Genomic DNA, 16,177 nt, shown 5'->3' on the forward strand with positions numbered 1-16,177 from the left:
CAAGCATGCAAGAAAAAGAATGAAAGAAGCAGGAAAAAGAGAAAGAAAGAAAGAAAGAAAGAAAGAAAGAAAGAAAGAAAGAAAGAAAGAAAGAAAGAAGCAATCACATAAGAATGAAAGAGAAAGAAAAAAAGATGGAAAAAGAAGCAAATAAGCGAGAGCTGGAGAAAGAGGCAAGGGAAAGACAGAATGCAGCTAGAATGAGGGAGGGAAAGAAAGAAAGAGAAAGAGAAGCAAACAAGCAAATAAACCAGAAGAGAACGAATGGAAAGAAAGAAAGAAAGAATATGTATCAAGAAAGATAGAGAAGCAAGCACATAAGCAAGAAAGAAAGAAAGGGAAAGGGGGAAGAAGCAAATAAGTGCGAGAAAGCAGCAAGGAAAGAGAGAATGCAGCTAGAAGGAAAGAAAGAAGAAAGTATGAGAAAAAGAGAGAAGCAAACAAGCAAGTAAACAAGAAAGAGAGAACGAATGGAAAGAAAGAAAGGGAAAGGGAATGTAGCAAGAAAGCTGGAGAGAAGCAAACATGCAAGTAAGCAAGAGGGAGAAAACAAATAGAAAGAAGGAAAGAAAAGGAGAATGAAGGAAAGAATGTAGCAAGAAAAAGAACGAAGCAAAAAGCAAGTAAACAAGAGAGAGAACGAGGGGGAGAAAAGAAAGAACAAAAGGGAAAGAAAGATGCACACAAGCAAGTAAACAAGAAAGAGAGAATGAACGGAAAGCAATTGAAAGAAAGGAAAGCTGCATGAAAAAGAGAAGGAAAGAAGGAAAGTGAGAGAAATTCAAGAAAAAACAAGGTAGAGAAAGAAAAGATTCAAGAAAGTAAGAAAAGATGAAGAATGCTTGGAACACAGCATAAAAAAGTATTTAAAAAAAAAAGGGGGAAAAAAACTAAAGAACATTTTTTAATTTTATTTTAAAGTTTACGCGTATGAGTCGCTGTGAACAACTTGTTGCTATAGAAATAATCTCGTTTTTGCCAGAACACATTCATATAAACCGTGTGACCAGTTGACTGAATTTTTATAACAACGTGTTCATTTGAAACACTGTAAACAGGCCAAAGAGAGAAAAAGTGTAAGAAGAACACACGGGAGTTTCCTCTCCACAGAGACGTGTAGAAATGTGTGTTTGTTTCAGAAACGTTGAAGTGGGTCAGAATCAGAACCTGCAGTTTATTTTATCCTTCAATTTGTCTCAGCGCTGGTTTATTCGGTTCAGCGGACGCCCTCGGGTGATCTCTCAACACGCAGCACCTCAACGTCTCAACGTCTCAACCCAGATCGAGTTCACAATCTGAAAATCAGTCGACCTTCTCCAACATCTCTCTGTCACACACACACACACACACACACACACACACACACACACACACACGTACATTATTAATACATTACAGAGACGTTCACTATTATATTTCTAATGATATCTTCCATAAGCAGGTCATTTTATTCCACGTTTCCTGGCAGAATTGCTCCAGATCTCTCAGATAGCGGGGGGATCTCCTGTACTCCTCCCTCTTTAAGTCATTCCACAGGTTTTTGCTGGGATTTAGATCAGGGCTCTGACTGGACCATTCCAAAACCTTGATTGTCTTCTTCTGAAGCCGTTCCTTTGTTGAATTGGATTTGTGCTTTGGTTCTTTATCGTGCTGGAAGGTCACATTTTTCTTCCTCTTCAGCTGTCTATCAGAGACCTGCAGGTTTTGTGTTGGAGTAGATTGGTGTTTGGAGATATCCATGATTCCCTCTATCTTGACTAGAGCACCAGTTGCAGCTGAAGAGAAGTAGCCCCATAGTGAGATACTGCCACCATCGTGCTTCACTGTGATCTTTGGGTGATAAGTTGTCCTGGTTTTGCACCAAAAGTAACTTTTTAGAATTATGAACGAAAAAGTTCTACCTTGGTCTATCATGCCATAACACATTTTGTCAGGTGGTTTAGGGTGATTTTTTTTTAGGCAAGTTTTTTTTTTTTTTTTTTTTTGTGAGAAAGGGCGTCCATCTAGACTCCGTACCCCATATCCCAGACATAAAGTATACAAGAGATAATTGTTGCATGCAGGAAGTGAGCAGTGCTTTTTCCAGATGTTCCTGTTGCTCCTTTAATATTGCTGTAAGTCTCTTGGCAGCCTCCCTGGCAAAATTTTCTTCTTGTCCTTTCGTCAGATTTGGAGGGACATCCTGCTCTTGGTGAGATCACTATGGTGCATTAATATGAATTAAAATCTACAGTACTGAATTAATGTATACATTACTGAATTAACACCTACTGTACCGAAATAACTGGTACAGTCCAGAATTAATGTCTACAGTATTGAATTAATATCCACAGTCCAGAATTATTGTCTACAGTACTGAATTAACACCCACTGTACTGAAATAACTGGTACAGTCCAGAATGAATGTCTACAGTACTGAATTAATGTATGCAATACTGAACTAACACCTACAGTGCTGAAATTGCTGCGCTGAATTAAGTCTTACAGTACCTAAATAACTTCTACATTACTAAATTCATGAACACCTACTGTACTAACATGACTTTTGCAGTACCAAGTTAATATTTACAGGACAAAATGAACACCTACTGTAATGAAATAACTTTCACAGTACTGAATTAATACTGACTGTACTGAAATAAATAACTTCTTCTACAGTACTAAATTAGCTACTGTACAGACATGATTTTTGCAGTACTGAATTAACTCCCACCATACTGAACTAATTGGACATATGTGCCTCGGCATACACTTTTATTGGTATGAATGAAAACATAACTGTAAATAATGGGCATGTGGGTCACAATAGGCATGTGTGGAGGGCTGGGAACGTGAGATTGTGTTTCCTGGCCAACGAGTCTCAATGTTGGGAAGTCCTCAGTGGATGTGTGGGTGTGAAAGAGAGAGAGAGAGAGAGATGTGTGTGTGTGTGTGTGTGTGTGTGTGTGTGTGTGTGTGTGTGTGTGTGTTAGTGGGAAGTCACAATAATATGAAGGCTATTGTTAGCACCCGACATCTCAGAGCTTATTTGCAGTATAATATGAAGGAACTTTTTTCTCTGATTCTTTGGACAGAGATGATCCACTTTTAACAGTGTGTGAGGAAAGCAGATAGAGAAAAAAATATAAGAGTGAGTTGTTTATTTTAGACTGAACTTGTTGGATATCGGGATGAACACGACGGCCGGGACTGAAAACCATCAGAGAGGATGGACCAGAGACAAGAAGGTAATTGTGAACCTTTCTGTATTTTCTTTATATCAAAGCCATTAAGTAAATGATTCATAACGCTGGAAAACTCATCTGCACGCCACAAAATATTAACATTCCATTTCATTTCGAAGCGTTAAAGAGATCTGGCCATGAAATCTGTGGATTTTAATTCATACCATCAACACCTGTCTCCTAATATAATCATCATAAAAGATCTAAATGATGACTTGCTACGGATCCAATTCATAGAGAGTCGATTCTCTGATTCCGGGCTTCAGAAATCACGAGTTGATTCCATTCTGTGAAGCTGATTCACGTACCGAGGATGGAAAAGGAGAAAGTATGAGCTAAAATTAATTAATTAATTAATTAATGGATTAATAATCCATTGTTTTGGCATAGATAAGAAAATCCAGGAAGCGACTGTGTGCACCCGACTCCTGGAATCAACTCCTTTTGATTCCTAAAACCTCATTTATGAACAGTTGTAATAAACAAGCCTGTATAGACACTGATCACAGCAAATATTAGGAATGAACAATGTTTGGAGAAGAATTTGCTGTTCGAATCAATTATTGGCACCCACTGGTCTACAAAAATAAGGAAATAACCCATCATTGATCTCACCATATGAATCAACCATATCTCTTCATACACACCGGCTTTTGGCTTGAATGTGTGTGTGTGTGTGTATATATATAGTGCTGCATGTGACTCCAGAGACATGCTGTGATAAATTACAGCAGCTGCACTGAGATTAGCTTTAGGGTCCCTGAGGAGGCTTTCACATGCGCAGAGTTTAGTCTGTTTAAACAGAACCCTGGTGAGTTCTTCCCCCTTGCTGCGGTCCTTTAGGCAGGTGAGAACACTCGGCTGTGGACTAATATAACTGATCCGAGAACATCTGAGCCAGAACGAAAGGAGAGGAAAGTCACTAATGCATGCTCATATCAGTAGAAGTCATCAGGTGACATCGTGAAATGAAATAGAAAATAAAATGATACAACATACATTTCTTATAGAAAGAAGTCATCACAAACTCTTACAAACTCTCAAAAACTCTCACAACCTCTCCAAAAACCCTTCAAAAACTCTCAAAACCCACCAAAAACTTGCCACCTTTCCAAAAGCTCTCCAAAAACCCTGCAAAAACTCACCACCTCTCCAAAAATGCTTCAAAAACTCTCAAAACCCTCCAAAAACTCACCACCTCACCAAAAACCCACCAAAAACTCACCACCTCTCCAAAAGCTCTCCAAAAACCCTGCAAAAACTCGCCACCTCTCCAACAGCTCTCCAAAAACTCTCAAAACCTTCCAAAAACTTGCCACATCTCCAAAAACCCACCAAAAACTCCACAAAACCCTCCAAAAACTCACCACCTCTCCAAAAACTCTCAAAACCCTCCAAAAACTCAAAAAACTTCACTCCTTTAAACTGAAAAATATTTTTCTTTTCCTGTATAAAACTCCCTCAGTCTGTAACTTGCAGTCTTCACTCTCGATCCTTCGTTTCTAAACCTGTTGCCTTTCAAAGGGAACTTTGACGTTGCGTTTAGCATAACACTATGGTAATCGCCTCTCACACGTAACCGGCATCTGAAGCTTGTGTAAAATCATGCCTATTTATAGGCCTGCCATGATCAGGTGACGTGGCAATTATGCACGTCGCGTGATATAAATATGGCAGCTGTGAACTGCGCCGTCAGCCTTTATTATCTTCAGCGAAAGACTGCATGTCGGTTGTTTGTGTAAAGAAACAAAAAGACGCTTCATTTCCTTGCTATCTTTTCTCAAAATCTCAGAACTTTTCTATCCCTTTAAAAAAAGAGAAGGAAAAAAGGAATAAGCAAGAGAGAAAAATATGAGTGAGAGAATTCAGGAAGTGTGTTATGGCTTGCTCCCGTTTCATCACGGGGAACAGTGCACACTTTCTGGGTGAAGTGTTTAGGAGTGTAGCATGCGAGAGGCTACATTCGCAAGGACGAAACCTCGAGAGGCTGCGCATGGTGATGCCTACATTAAGCAGCTCGGCTTGCAACTCGCGCTCTTCTCGGAAGCCGAAGCGAGTTGGGTTTCGGAGTCTCACGGATCTGAGCCGGCCGCTGCCGAGGCAGCTAGCCATCTCAGGTTCGGGAGATCTCTTATGGATCCGGAAGAGGAGACGGAGATGAACGCTGCTCTCTCTTGCTCTGTCTTCCAGGTTCGGCTCTCCGCTGGATTTTGGAGCTCGCGTTGCGACTCCTCCTTCCGCTATGGAAAGCCAAAGGGGGAAAAAAAACAAAAAAAACCACACACACAGAAAAATAATAGTGATAATTCCTCTCAAACTCAGAGAAGCCGGAAGGATGTGCTAAAAACTGAGAGCAGCATATAAAGAGCTGCTTGAAGTGATTACTAAGGCTGGATGAGCCTTTTTCTCCCCAGTGAAAGTAAATCCCTCATACTGCAGAAACAACCCTTTCTTCCAGAAGTGCATGACAAAATATCAGGCTTCTGGGGGAAAACCATGCATTTATAACCCCACGATGTTGGATTATTTGGCCATTGTGGGGAATAAACGGCATGGCTATTTAGCTATGCTGAAGGTGGAGGAGGCGCTTGCGAGCTACTTCTCTCCATCGATGGCAGGTAATTAGGGGGGCTGGCTTTGCCATCCAAACCACCGTGTAAGGCCACCGTGGCATTGTTGGGCAAGGCCTATGCAGTAGTATTCTTGCTTGTGGGTCACTGCAGACAATGACAGTGTTGCAGGCCTACCAAGCTGACCTGCTGAGTGAGCTCAACATATGGCGGCATTCAGCCAGTTCCTTCCCTGTTGTCTCGAGCTCACCCGGGCATCCACGAGTGGAGCCTGGGCCAGCACTAGTGCGAGGGAGACCCAGAAGGCGAGTATGGCAGCCCGCCAACCCCTGCAGACAGCCAGGGGAACTGGGCGGCCACAGTTGCGGCCTGCTACTAGGCCTGATCTGAGAATGGTCATAAAGGCCAAGCAGGCAAAGAAGAGTGGTCCTGAGGGGACCACTGAAAACTTGGGGACCGCCTTGGCTAGGGGAGGCCCTACAGTAGAACTGGGGGCTACCTGCTCTAACAACCTCATGTCCCTTGATAAGTCCCTCCACGGCCCCTCAGGACCACTCTGAAAACTTGGGGACCGCCTTGGCTAGGGGAGGCCCTACAGTAGAACTGGGGGCTACCTGCTCTAACAACCTCATGTCCCTTGATAAGTCCCTCCACAGCCCCTCAGGACCACTCTGAAAACTTGGGGACCGCCTTGGCTAGGGGAGGCCCTACAGTAGAACTGGGGGCTACCTGCTCTAACAACCTCATGTCCCTTGATAAGTCCCTCCACGGCCCCTCAGGACCGCTCTTCTTTGCCTGCTTGGCCTGATCTGAGAATGGTCATAAAGGCCAAGCAGGCAAAGAAGAGCGGTCCTGAGGGGCCGTGGAGGGACTTATCAAGGGACATGAGGTTGTTAGAGCAGGTAGCCCCCAGTTCTACTGTAGGGCCTCCCCTAGCCAAGGCGGTCCCCAAGTTTTCAGTGTTCTCTGGTCAATGAGTTGTCACAGGGCAACGAAAATCGGATGCTTTCCCTCCAATAGAATGTGGAATAGTTAACGTCACTAAAAGACCATCTGGCAGCGTGGAAACTACTGCCAAATGTGTCTCCATGGGTTCTATCTACCGTAGAAAAGGGCTACCAGGTCCAGTTTATAGCTCGACTCCCCCGGTTCAGAGGTGTGCTCACCACATTAGTCAGCACAGACTAGAGCCTGACGTTAGCGCAGGAAGTAAGATCCCTCTTGGACAAAGGGGCCATAGAACATGTACCTCGTTCTCTGAGGGAGGGAGGTTTTTACAGCCGTTATTTCCTGGTCCGCAAAAAATAGAAGCATGCGGCCAATTTTAGATCTGCGTCATCTGAACTGTACTCTTCGGACATACAGGTTCAAGATGTTGATGCCCAAACTTATCGTTCCACAGATTCAGTTTGAGGACTGGTTTGTGATGATAGATCTAAAAGGTACATATTTCCACATAGAAATATTGCTAGCTTTATCCCCTCGCACCTTCACAAAGTGCATGGATGTCACTCTGGCTCCACTGTGACTCCAGGGCATCCGTGTACTAAACTACCTGGACGACTGGTTAATTCTAGCACGATCCAGGGAACTGGCGGTTCAACATCGAGATGTTGTTCTCGCCCACATGAAGAGCTTGGGGCTCAGGTTGAATCTCAGAAAAGTATGCTTTCTGAAGTGCAGTGGACAACTTTTCTTGGGGTTATAAGGATTCTACTACAATGAGGGCGTTTTTATCCCCAAAATGCGTGGAGTCAATCGTATCAATACTGAGCAAGATAAAGCTGGATATTGGGAGACTATTGGCACTTTTTGGGGCTATTGCACAGGAGACCGTTCAGTGGTGGCTGAGAAGTTGGGGGTTTTGTCCAAGGATGTAACCTCGGAGAATAATCAGTGTCATGCGGCGATGCCTACGTGCTCTGAGAATTTGAGTGTCCCTGGTTTCTAGCCTTTGGTCACACTCTAGGGGTGTCTCCTTAGCACAAGATGGTAATGACAGACAACTCCCTCACGGGCTGGAGCGCGGTCTTAGACAGCTGTCCAGCTCACGGTCTCTGGTGCGGCCCTCATGTGGAGCAGGGTTTGGCCAAGCGGGATTGCATGTGCCTCTGAGGAGACAACACACGGTCCGCTGTGCTTTGCCTTCACTCCTCCCGCACTATTAGGGCTGGACACCATGTGGCCGAGGTCACATCTGTACGGTGTTCCCCCATCGCTCTGCTCCCACAAGTTTGAACAAGAGTTCGCCAAGACAGTCTATGTCTGCTGCTAATAGCACCTTATTAGCCAGCTCGAATATGGTTCTGATGGATAATATGAGTGAAATGGCACTCCTTGGGAGATTTCCATCTGCAGGGATCCACTGTAGACCCAGTGAATTGCACAGTAGCTACAGTCCTGAAGTTCTTACAAGAATATTTCTCAGCGGGGTGGGCTCCTTCTACAATCAGGGTTTACGTGGCCGCCATTTCAGCCAGCCACGCCCCTGTTGATGGAGCCTCTGTGGGGCAACATCCTCTAACTTCGAGGTTTATGCGTGGTGTCAGGTGGCTGAGGCCCATCTGCAGGCCGCGCATAGCTTCCTGGGACCTTCTGGGGTCCTGGAAGGTCTGTCAGGTCCCCCATTTGAGCCCTTAGAGTGGATCTACTGTCTCAAACTGGAGGGCGGATTTATCACCCTCGGACAGAACTATGGAAACTGTGGATCTGGCCCCTGAGGGGCACCAGCTCATGGATTCTGGTCTCACAACTGAGATTGTAGAGACCTTGTATTTGTATTGTATTTGAGCCCTTAGAGTGGATTGTAGAGACCTTGTATTTGTATTGTATTTGAGCCCTTAGAGTGGATCTACTGTCTCAAACTAGAGGGCGGATTTATCACCCTCGGACAGAACTATGGAAACTGTGGATCTGGCCCCTGAGGGGCACCAGCTCATAGATTCTGGTCTCACAACTGAGATTGTAGAGACCATGTTAAATGCTAGAGCACCATCCACAAGGAAAATGTATGCACTCAAGTGGCAGCTTTTTGTCTTGTGGTGTGAGGAACGTCAGCTAGACCCAGTGAACTGCGCAATAGCTACAGTCCTGGAGTTCTTACAAGAACATTTCCCAGCGGGGTGGGCTCCTTCTACAATCAGGGTTTACATGGCCGCCATTTTGGCCAGCCATGCCCCTGTTGATGGAGCCTCTGTGGGGCAGCATCCTCTAACTTCAAGGTTCATGCGTGGTGTCAGGCGGCTGAGGCCCATCTGCAGGCCGCGCATACCTTCCTGGGACCTTTCTGTGGTCCTGGAAGGTCTGTCAGGGACCCCATTTGAGCCCTTAGGGTCAGCCTCTGAGAAGCTTCTGACTCTAAAAGTAGCTCTTCTGCTGGCCCTGACATCTCTCAAGCGAGTAGGAGGCCTACAAGCTCTTTCTGTTGCCCCTTCCTGCCTTGACTTTGAGCCTGGATTAGCCAAGGCCTCCCTGTATCCTATGCCAGACTATATTCCTAAGGTGCCTACATCGGCTGCCCACCCTGTGGTGTTGCAGGCTTTCTGCCCTCCTCATTTACCCATACTGGAACAAGAGAGAATGTACCTGCTGTGTCCAGTAAGGCCTCTCTGTACTTACGTCCACCGCTCCAGCCTGTGGTGTAAGTTGGAGCAGCTGCTGGTCTGCTTTGGCGGCGACAGTCGAGGTGATGCTGTGTCAAAGCAGTGCATCTCTAATTGGATAGTGGAAGCAATCTCGGTTGCTTATGAGGTGCGCGGTCTTGCTACGCCTCTGAGCATAAGGGCTCATTCCACTAGGGCGGTCGCCTCCGCGAAGGCTTTGTCCAAAGGGGTATCCTTACAGGATGTGTGTGCTGCTGCAGGGTGGTCTATGCCACACACATTCATTCATTATTACAACCTGGATGTTCATTCCACCCCGGGCTCGAGTGTCTTGCAGTGACCCTCGGGCTTGGGTCTTTTTTAACAGTCCATACCCTCGGTATGACAGAGTGGGTATTCTTGTTCCCATAGTGTTATGCTAAACGCAACGTCAAAGTTCCGTTTGAAAGGTAACGAGATACGTTATGTAGCTTTGTCATACCAGGGCAGGCCTGTGAATTGCATCTTCGCTTCAGATAATAGAGGCTGATTGTGGTTCACAGGTGCCATATTTATATCACGCGACGCGCTTAATTGCCACGTCACCTGTTCATGGTAGGCCTATAAATAGGTATGATTTTACAAAAGCTTCAGATACCAGTCATGTGCGAGAGGTGCTTCCCATAGTGTTAAGCTAAATGTAACGTCTCGTTCACTTCTCAGGGAACAGGGTTACATGCGTAACCCAGACATTTTTTCCATAGTTTAATTCTGATTCATTTAAATCCAAATGGTGCTGTAAAATTGTGAGTTTTATTTATTTATTTATTTAAAAAATGTTTGCTTCCATGCATCATGTTTTTCAGCGTTGTTTGAGCATATGGTCATCATGACCAGTAACTATACTAACCATAAAAGCATAAAAGTATGAGAGAAGAGAATAAATAAACAAATCACGCCCTCTGCTGGGATGAGAGAGATTTACACACAGAGTAACTCCAGAAGAAAGGAAAGGGAAAAAATAACTGGGATTTCCACAGTCAGAGCCTGAACGCTTTGAATCTGTTGATGATATGGGTATGGCGATCTTTTCTCTACACTGTTTAGAGTTCTAGATTTGAGCTTTTTATTGTACAAAGAGTGTCTTCCTCTTGGAGAACCATTAAAGGTTCTGTGGAGACCGCTACAACTCATAACAGTTATCATTTATAACATGCATACAAGAGTGATGTGTTTCATATAAGAAGTCTCAATAAATGCTCATATACTAGTTTTTAACAAAATGATAGGTACCTGTCTGTCTGTCTGTCTGTCTGTCTTTGTCTTGCAATATCTGTCTGTCTGTCTTTGTCTTGCAATCTTTGTATGTCTGTTTATCTGTCTGTGCGTCTCTCCGGCTATCTCTATCTGTCTATCTGTCTGTCTCTAATAAAAGATGGAAAAATCTGAAAGAGTAATGTAGACCTGTGTGTGTGTGTGTGTGTGTGTGTGTGTGTGTGTGTGTGTGTGTGTGTGTGTGTGTGTGTGAGAAGGTTGAGATATTTGAATGCAGTGGACGTGTTTGATTTGAGAAATAGGTTTTTCCTGCTCGAGTGATTTGCTAAGAGTCGAGATTCACTGATGCAGCCACGGCGCTGACGTTTGAATTATTTTCCTGTGTGTGTGCGTGTGTGTGTGTGCGTGTGCGTGTGTGTGTGTGTGTGTGTGGGAGGAGATGGCCTCAGCTAACTCACTGTGTGTGTGTAGGTCAGTAAGAGTCTTCACTCACATTAACAGTTGATGAATTAGAGCTCCAGCTGTTTCACTTGTCTTTGAGGAGGACTTTGTGGTGTTCTGATGTTTACGACAGTACTTTTGGGCCAAGTTGTAATATTATAAGGGGGAAAAAGATTTGGAGAGGAAAGGTTCAGAAAAGAACAAAGAAAATAAAGAAATGTTTTACAAATTGGATAAACTAGTTAATATTCTGGTGCATCACCATCTTAATAATAATATCATTAGCAGCAGCTTCATCTCCTTTAGGATTTTCTGGTAGAGAGCAGAATTCATGTTTCCCTCAGTTACTGCAAGTTTCCCAGGCCCTGAAGCGGCAAAGCATCCCCACACCATCACACTTCCACCACCATGCTTGACTGTATGTATGATGTTCTTTTCCTGGAATTCTGTTTGGTTTACGCCAGATGTAACGAGACCCCTGTCTTCCAAACTGTTCCACTTTTGACTCATCAGTCCACAGAACATTCTCCCAAAAGGTTTGAGGATCATCAAGGTATGTTTTGGCGAAATTCAGACGAGACATAATGTTCTTCTGGGTTAGCAGTGGTTTTCACCTCGCCACTCTTCCATGGAAGCCATTTTAACCCAGTGTCTTTCTGATAGTGGAGTCATGAACAGTGACCTTTATTGATGCAAGAGAGGCCTGTAGGTCCTTTTGATATTGTCCTTGGCTCTTTTGTGACTTGCTGGATGAGTCGTTGCTGTGCTCTTGAATTTTGGAAGGTCAGCCGCTTCTGTGAAGGTTCACTACTGTGCAGAGTTTTTCCTTTGGAGATAACGGCTCTCACTGTGGTTCTTTGGAGTCCCAGAGCCCTTGAAATAGCTTTGTAACCCTTCCCAGACTGATGTATTTCAATCACCTTCTTCCTCATCATTTCTGGAATCTCTTTCAACTTGGGCATACTGTGTTACTGGATAAGACCTTTTAATCAACTTCATGCTGATGAAAAAGTTCTATTTAAGTGTTGATTTGATTGAACAGGGTTTGCAGTAATCAGGCCTGGTTGCACCTACTTCAGCTGAACCCCATTATGAATGCAGTTTCATCGATTTTGGGGAATTAGTAACTACGGGGGCAAATACATTCTCACACAGACCCAGTTGGTACTGGATAACTTTTTTGCTTCGATAAATAACATTATCATTTAAAAACTGTATAATAAACCTTTATTTTTTCTTGGACTTTGTTTCAATCTGTAAAACACGCAAAACAAATGTCACTTTTGTCTGAACGTCTTTAAAATGAACTCATTAGTGATGATTAAAAAAGAGTAAAAACGCTGACTAAACAGATTATAACCCTTTACCAGAAGACTCAGATGACACATGTGACATTTGCCTCGAGCTCAGCATCACGCTAGTAGTACAAGTGTCATAGGAAATTAAAAAATGTGGATTTTCTTTTACCCGTATTTGTGTCTGTGAAGTAACATATTTGCTTTCATTTTGCTCCGATCTCATCTACGATTCCCTCTGAGCCCTGGCCAATCCTCACAGCCTCACGGCCATCGTTAATCATAACCTTTTAAAGCTCATTTCTTCCCCACGCAAATACAGGTTGTGCGCTTTACAGCAGTTTGCAGGGATCCGGGAGGTTATTACATCTCATTTATTTAGCTCCTATTAATCCTCAAGCGTGATTTACAGCGGACAGAAAGGTTCGCCGCCATCACTTATGCCCATTCTGGGACAATCTCTGTCGACTAGCCACGATTTATAGTGCTGCGAGTGTAAAACTACATCTGCAAGTTTAGTTCCAACTTCCTGTTTGTTGGAAACATCAGCCATTATAGATTACTACAAATTAGTAGTAGTAATAATAATAATAATAATAATAATAATCTTATTGTCTATTGTATTGAGTATAAAGACATTGAAAGTATGATATAAATGTTTATAAGACAAAAAAAATGTCTTTTTTCATGTGGATGAGCTGTTGCTATAGAAACGATAACATACAACGTATTAGAACGAGCGCGTTAATATAAATCTGCGCTTATGTCAGAGCTGCTGTCAGAGCTGACCAGTCACAAGCCAGGAAACGGTCATTTTTGGATTCCCAAGATGGCCGCCTGAGTCCTGCGTGACATCAATGAAGAACCGGTGGTGTAAACTTATGGCTTATTGCTTCTTAGCTACGTTAGCGGTACATTTCATAATTGTCCCTTTTAAACTATTTCTACTTCGCTTTTATAACATCGCTTTTCAGATTCCACCTTTTTATATTTTTCCGTCTTGGTAGAAGACGGAGCTATCGAAACGTCCATCTAAATACCACCAGACCTTCCATTTATAAGCTGGACATCGCAAGCAACAGCTGGTCTTTTAGGAAGATGGGCTTTTAGTTAAAAGACTCAGTGATTCGGTGAATCGTAAATGAGACACTGAGCACTGTGAACCATTTGTATGTACACAGTGTGTGTAGATTCGCTCTTAAAGCCAATTCCTTGGTAGGTTTGTGCAGAACTGTACGGGGGTTTAAGTTGAACAGAAACGCTGTCCTGATGTACGCCGAGTCCCGTACCTTCTCCTCCTCCAGGCCAGTCGTTTCACACTCCTCCTAAAACACTGCCATAAATCTCCTCCTGAATTTCATCACCTCGCTCTCAGGAGAGCGAGCGAGCATGCTATCCATTCCAGCACACACACACACACACACAGGAGAGGAGGGGGAACCTTATCAGAATGTGTTGCTTTCCACTTTTCCACCCAATCGGCCATGCCGAACCCAATAAAGATGGATGCAGGTAGCCTTCAGAGTGGCCTGTGGGGAAATATGGTGCTGCGTCAAGCTCAGTCAGAACAAACCATCGGCTGTGACATTTAAGTTTTCTATCAGATAGATAGATGGCTGAATAGATGGTTGGATGGATAGATAGATTGCTGGATGGATATACAGATAGCTGGATGGATAGATAGATGGCTGACTGGATAGATAGATAAATAGATGGCTGGCTGGCTGGTTAGATAGATAAATGGATGGATAGATAGAGGGCTGGATGGATGGATGGCTGGCTGGATAGATGGATGACTGGATGGATGGATGACTGGATGGCTGGATGGATAGATAGATGGATGGATGGATGGATGGGTGGATACATGCTGGATGGATAAATAGATTGATAGATAGCTGGATGGATGGCTGAATGGATAGAAGGATGGATGGCTGGATGGATGGATGGATGGATGGATGGATGGATGGATAGATGGATAGCTGGATGGATGTATGGATGGATGGATGGATAGCTGGATGGATTGATGAATGGATAGCTGGATGGATAGATGGATGGATAGCAGGATGGATGGATGGATAGATGGCTGGATGGATGGGTAGCTGGATGGATAGCTGGCTGGATGGATGGATTTATGGATGTATGGATAGCTGGATGGATAGATGGATAGATGGATAGCTGGATGGATGGATGGATGGATAGATAGCTGGATGGATAGATGGATGGATGGGTAGCTGGATGGATGGATGGATAGCTGGATGGATGGATGGATGGATGGATAGATGGATGGTTGGATAGCTGGATGGTTAGATGGATGGATGGATGGATAGCTGGATGGATGGATGGATGGATGGATGGTTGGACAGCTGGATGGATAGATGGATGGATGGATGGATGGATGGATATATAGATAGATGGATGGATGGATGCATGGATGGATGGATAGATGGATGGATGGATGGATAGATGGATAGATGGATGGATGGATAGAGGGATGGAAGGATGGATAGATAGATAGATGGCTGGATGGATGGATAGATGGGTGGATGGATGGATGGATGGATGGATAGATGGATATATAGATAGACGGATGGATGGATAGATGGATAGATGGATGGATGGATGGATGGATATATAGATAGATGGATAGATGGATATATAGATAGATGGATAGATGGATGGATAGATGGATGGATGGATAGATGGATGGATAGAGGGATGGAAGGATGGATAGATAGATACAGTAGATGGCTGGATGGATGGATGGCTGGAAGGTTGTTGGTTATAACTTTTAAAATGTAATAAAAACCTAAAAGGGAAAAAAGTGACGTTCAATCAATGGAATGAACAACATTCAGTTATTTCAGAAACAGTTAATTCAACAAAAAAAGCCCAAATACTGAAAAATATGAAATGTTTTCCACACAGAAGAAATCTATAAAATGTGAATGTTCTACAGGTTAGTTACTGGATTCCAGACATTTACTGAAATATTGTGTTCGTTAAACCAGTACTTTTCTTTAAAGATTATTTTACCAGTACTTTATTTAAATAAAAAAAGTCATGAATAATGTTAAAATGGCAGTAGTGATAGTTTATTAAAAGTGACGCCACTGTGTTACTGATTTACAAAGTAAACAAAGAAGAACTGTAGTAATGCAGAGCGTCGCGTAGAACGCTGCATCAGCCCCTGAACTTCTTCCCTGTTATTCAGAGATGAAATATAGTTTGTATAAAATACACCAGGACGAGGTGAAGCGCTTGTTGTTGTTGTTGTTGTATATTTTCGCTGTAAATAAATGTGTGTGTTTTTTCTTATCCTGCTTCCTGTCGGCTTTATATTTTACACCCGGCATAAAACATTAGCTGCACTTAATCATCAGCTAACACTAGCGATCGAGCTGATTCAACGTCATACCTCACGACTTGGGAGCGGAGATGGGGACGTGGACATAAACACACACACACACACACACACACTCTGTATACAAACCCACTTTCTATTTCTCCACTGCCAAATCCATTTGCAGGCTCTGTGTGTGTGTGTGTGTGTTTCAAAGTCTGCCCAGAATTTACAAGTGGTTCACCTCACGCTTCAGAGAGCGCGGGAGTGGAGGGAGCGAGAGACAGGGGGAGAGAGAGAGAGACAGGGGGAGAGAGGGATCCGGGTGTGGAGGAATCACATCACAGAGACAGAGTGATGGTGGGATCCAAAGGAAAAAATAAATAACTAGGGAGCAAAAGAACAAGAGCTGCTAGTGGACTTCCCCAATTACAGTCCCACCCAATTCTCT

At 43.6% G+C, this 16,177-nt stretch overlaps 1 protein-coding gene across 1 annotated transcript in view; it reads left to right on the top strand.

The window, feature by feature from the left end:
• Positions 1-2,956: 2,956 nt before the first annotated feature.
• dpp6b (dipeptidyl-peptidase 6b) overlaps positions 2,957-16,177 on the top strand; it is a 94,733-nt gene continuing 81,512 nt past the window's right edge. Inside the window, exon 1 of the mRNA XM_053681149.1 lies at positions 2,957-3,227. Within this exon, the coding sequence (XP_053537124.1) occupies positions 3,171-3,227 (57 nt within the window). The 5' untranslated portion in view covers positions 2,957-3,170. The remainder of the gene's footprint in view (positions 3,228-16,177) is intronic.

Source organism: Ictalurus punctatus, chromosome 7, assembly GCF_001660625.3.
Source record: "Ictalurus punctatus breed USDA103 chromosome 7, Coco_2.0, whole genome shotgun sequence".
NCBI classification, from domain to species: Eukaryota; Metazoa; Chordata; class Actinopteri; order Siluriformes; family Ictaluridae; genus Ictalurus; species Ictalurus punctatus.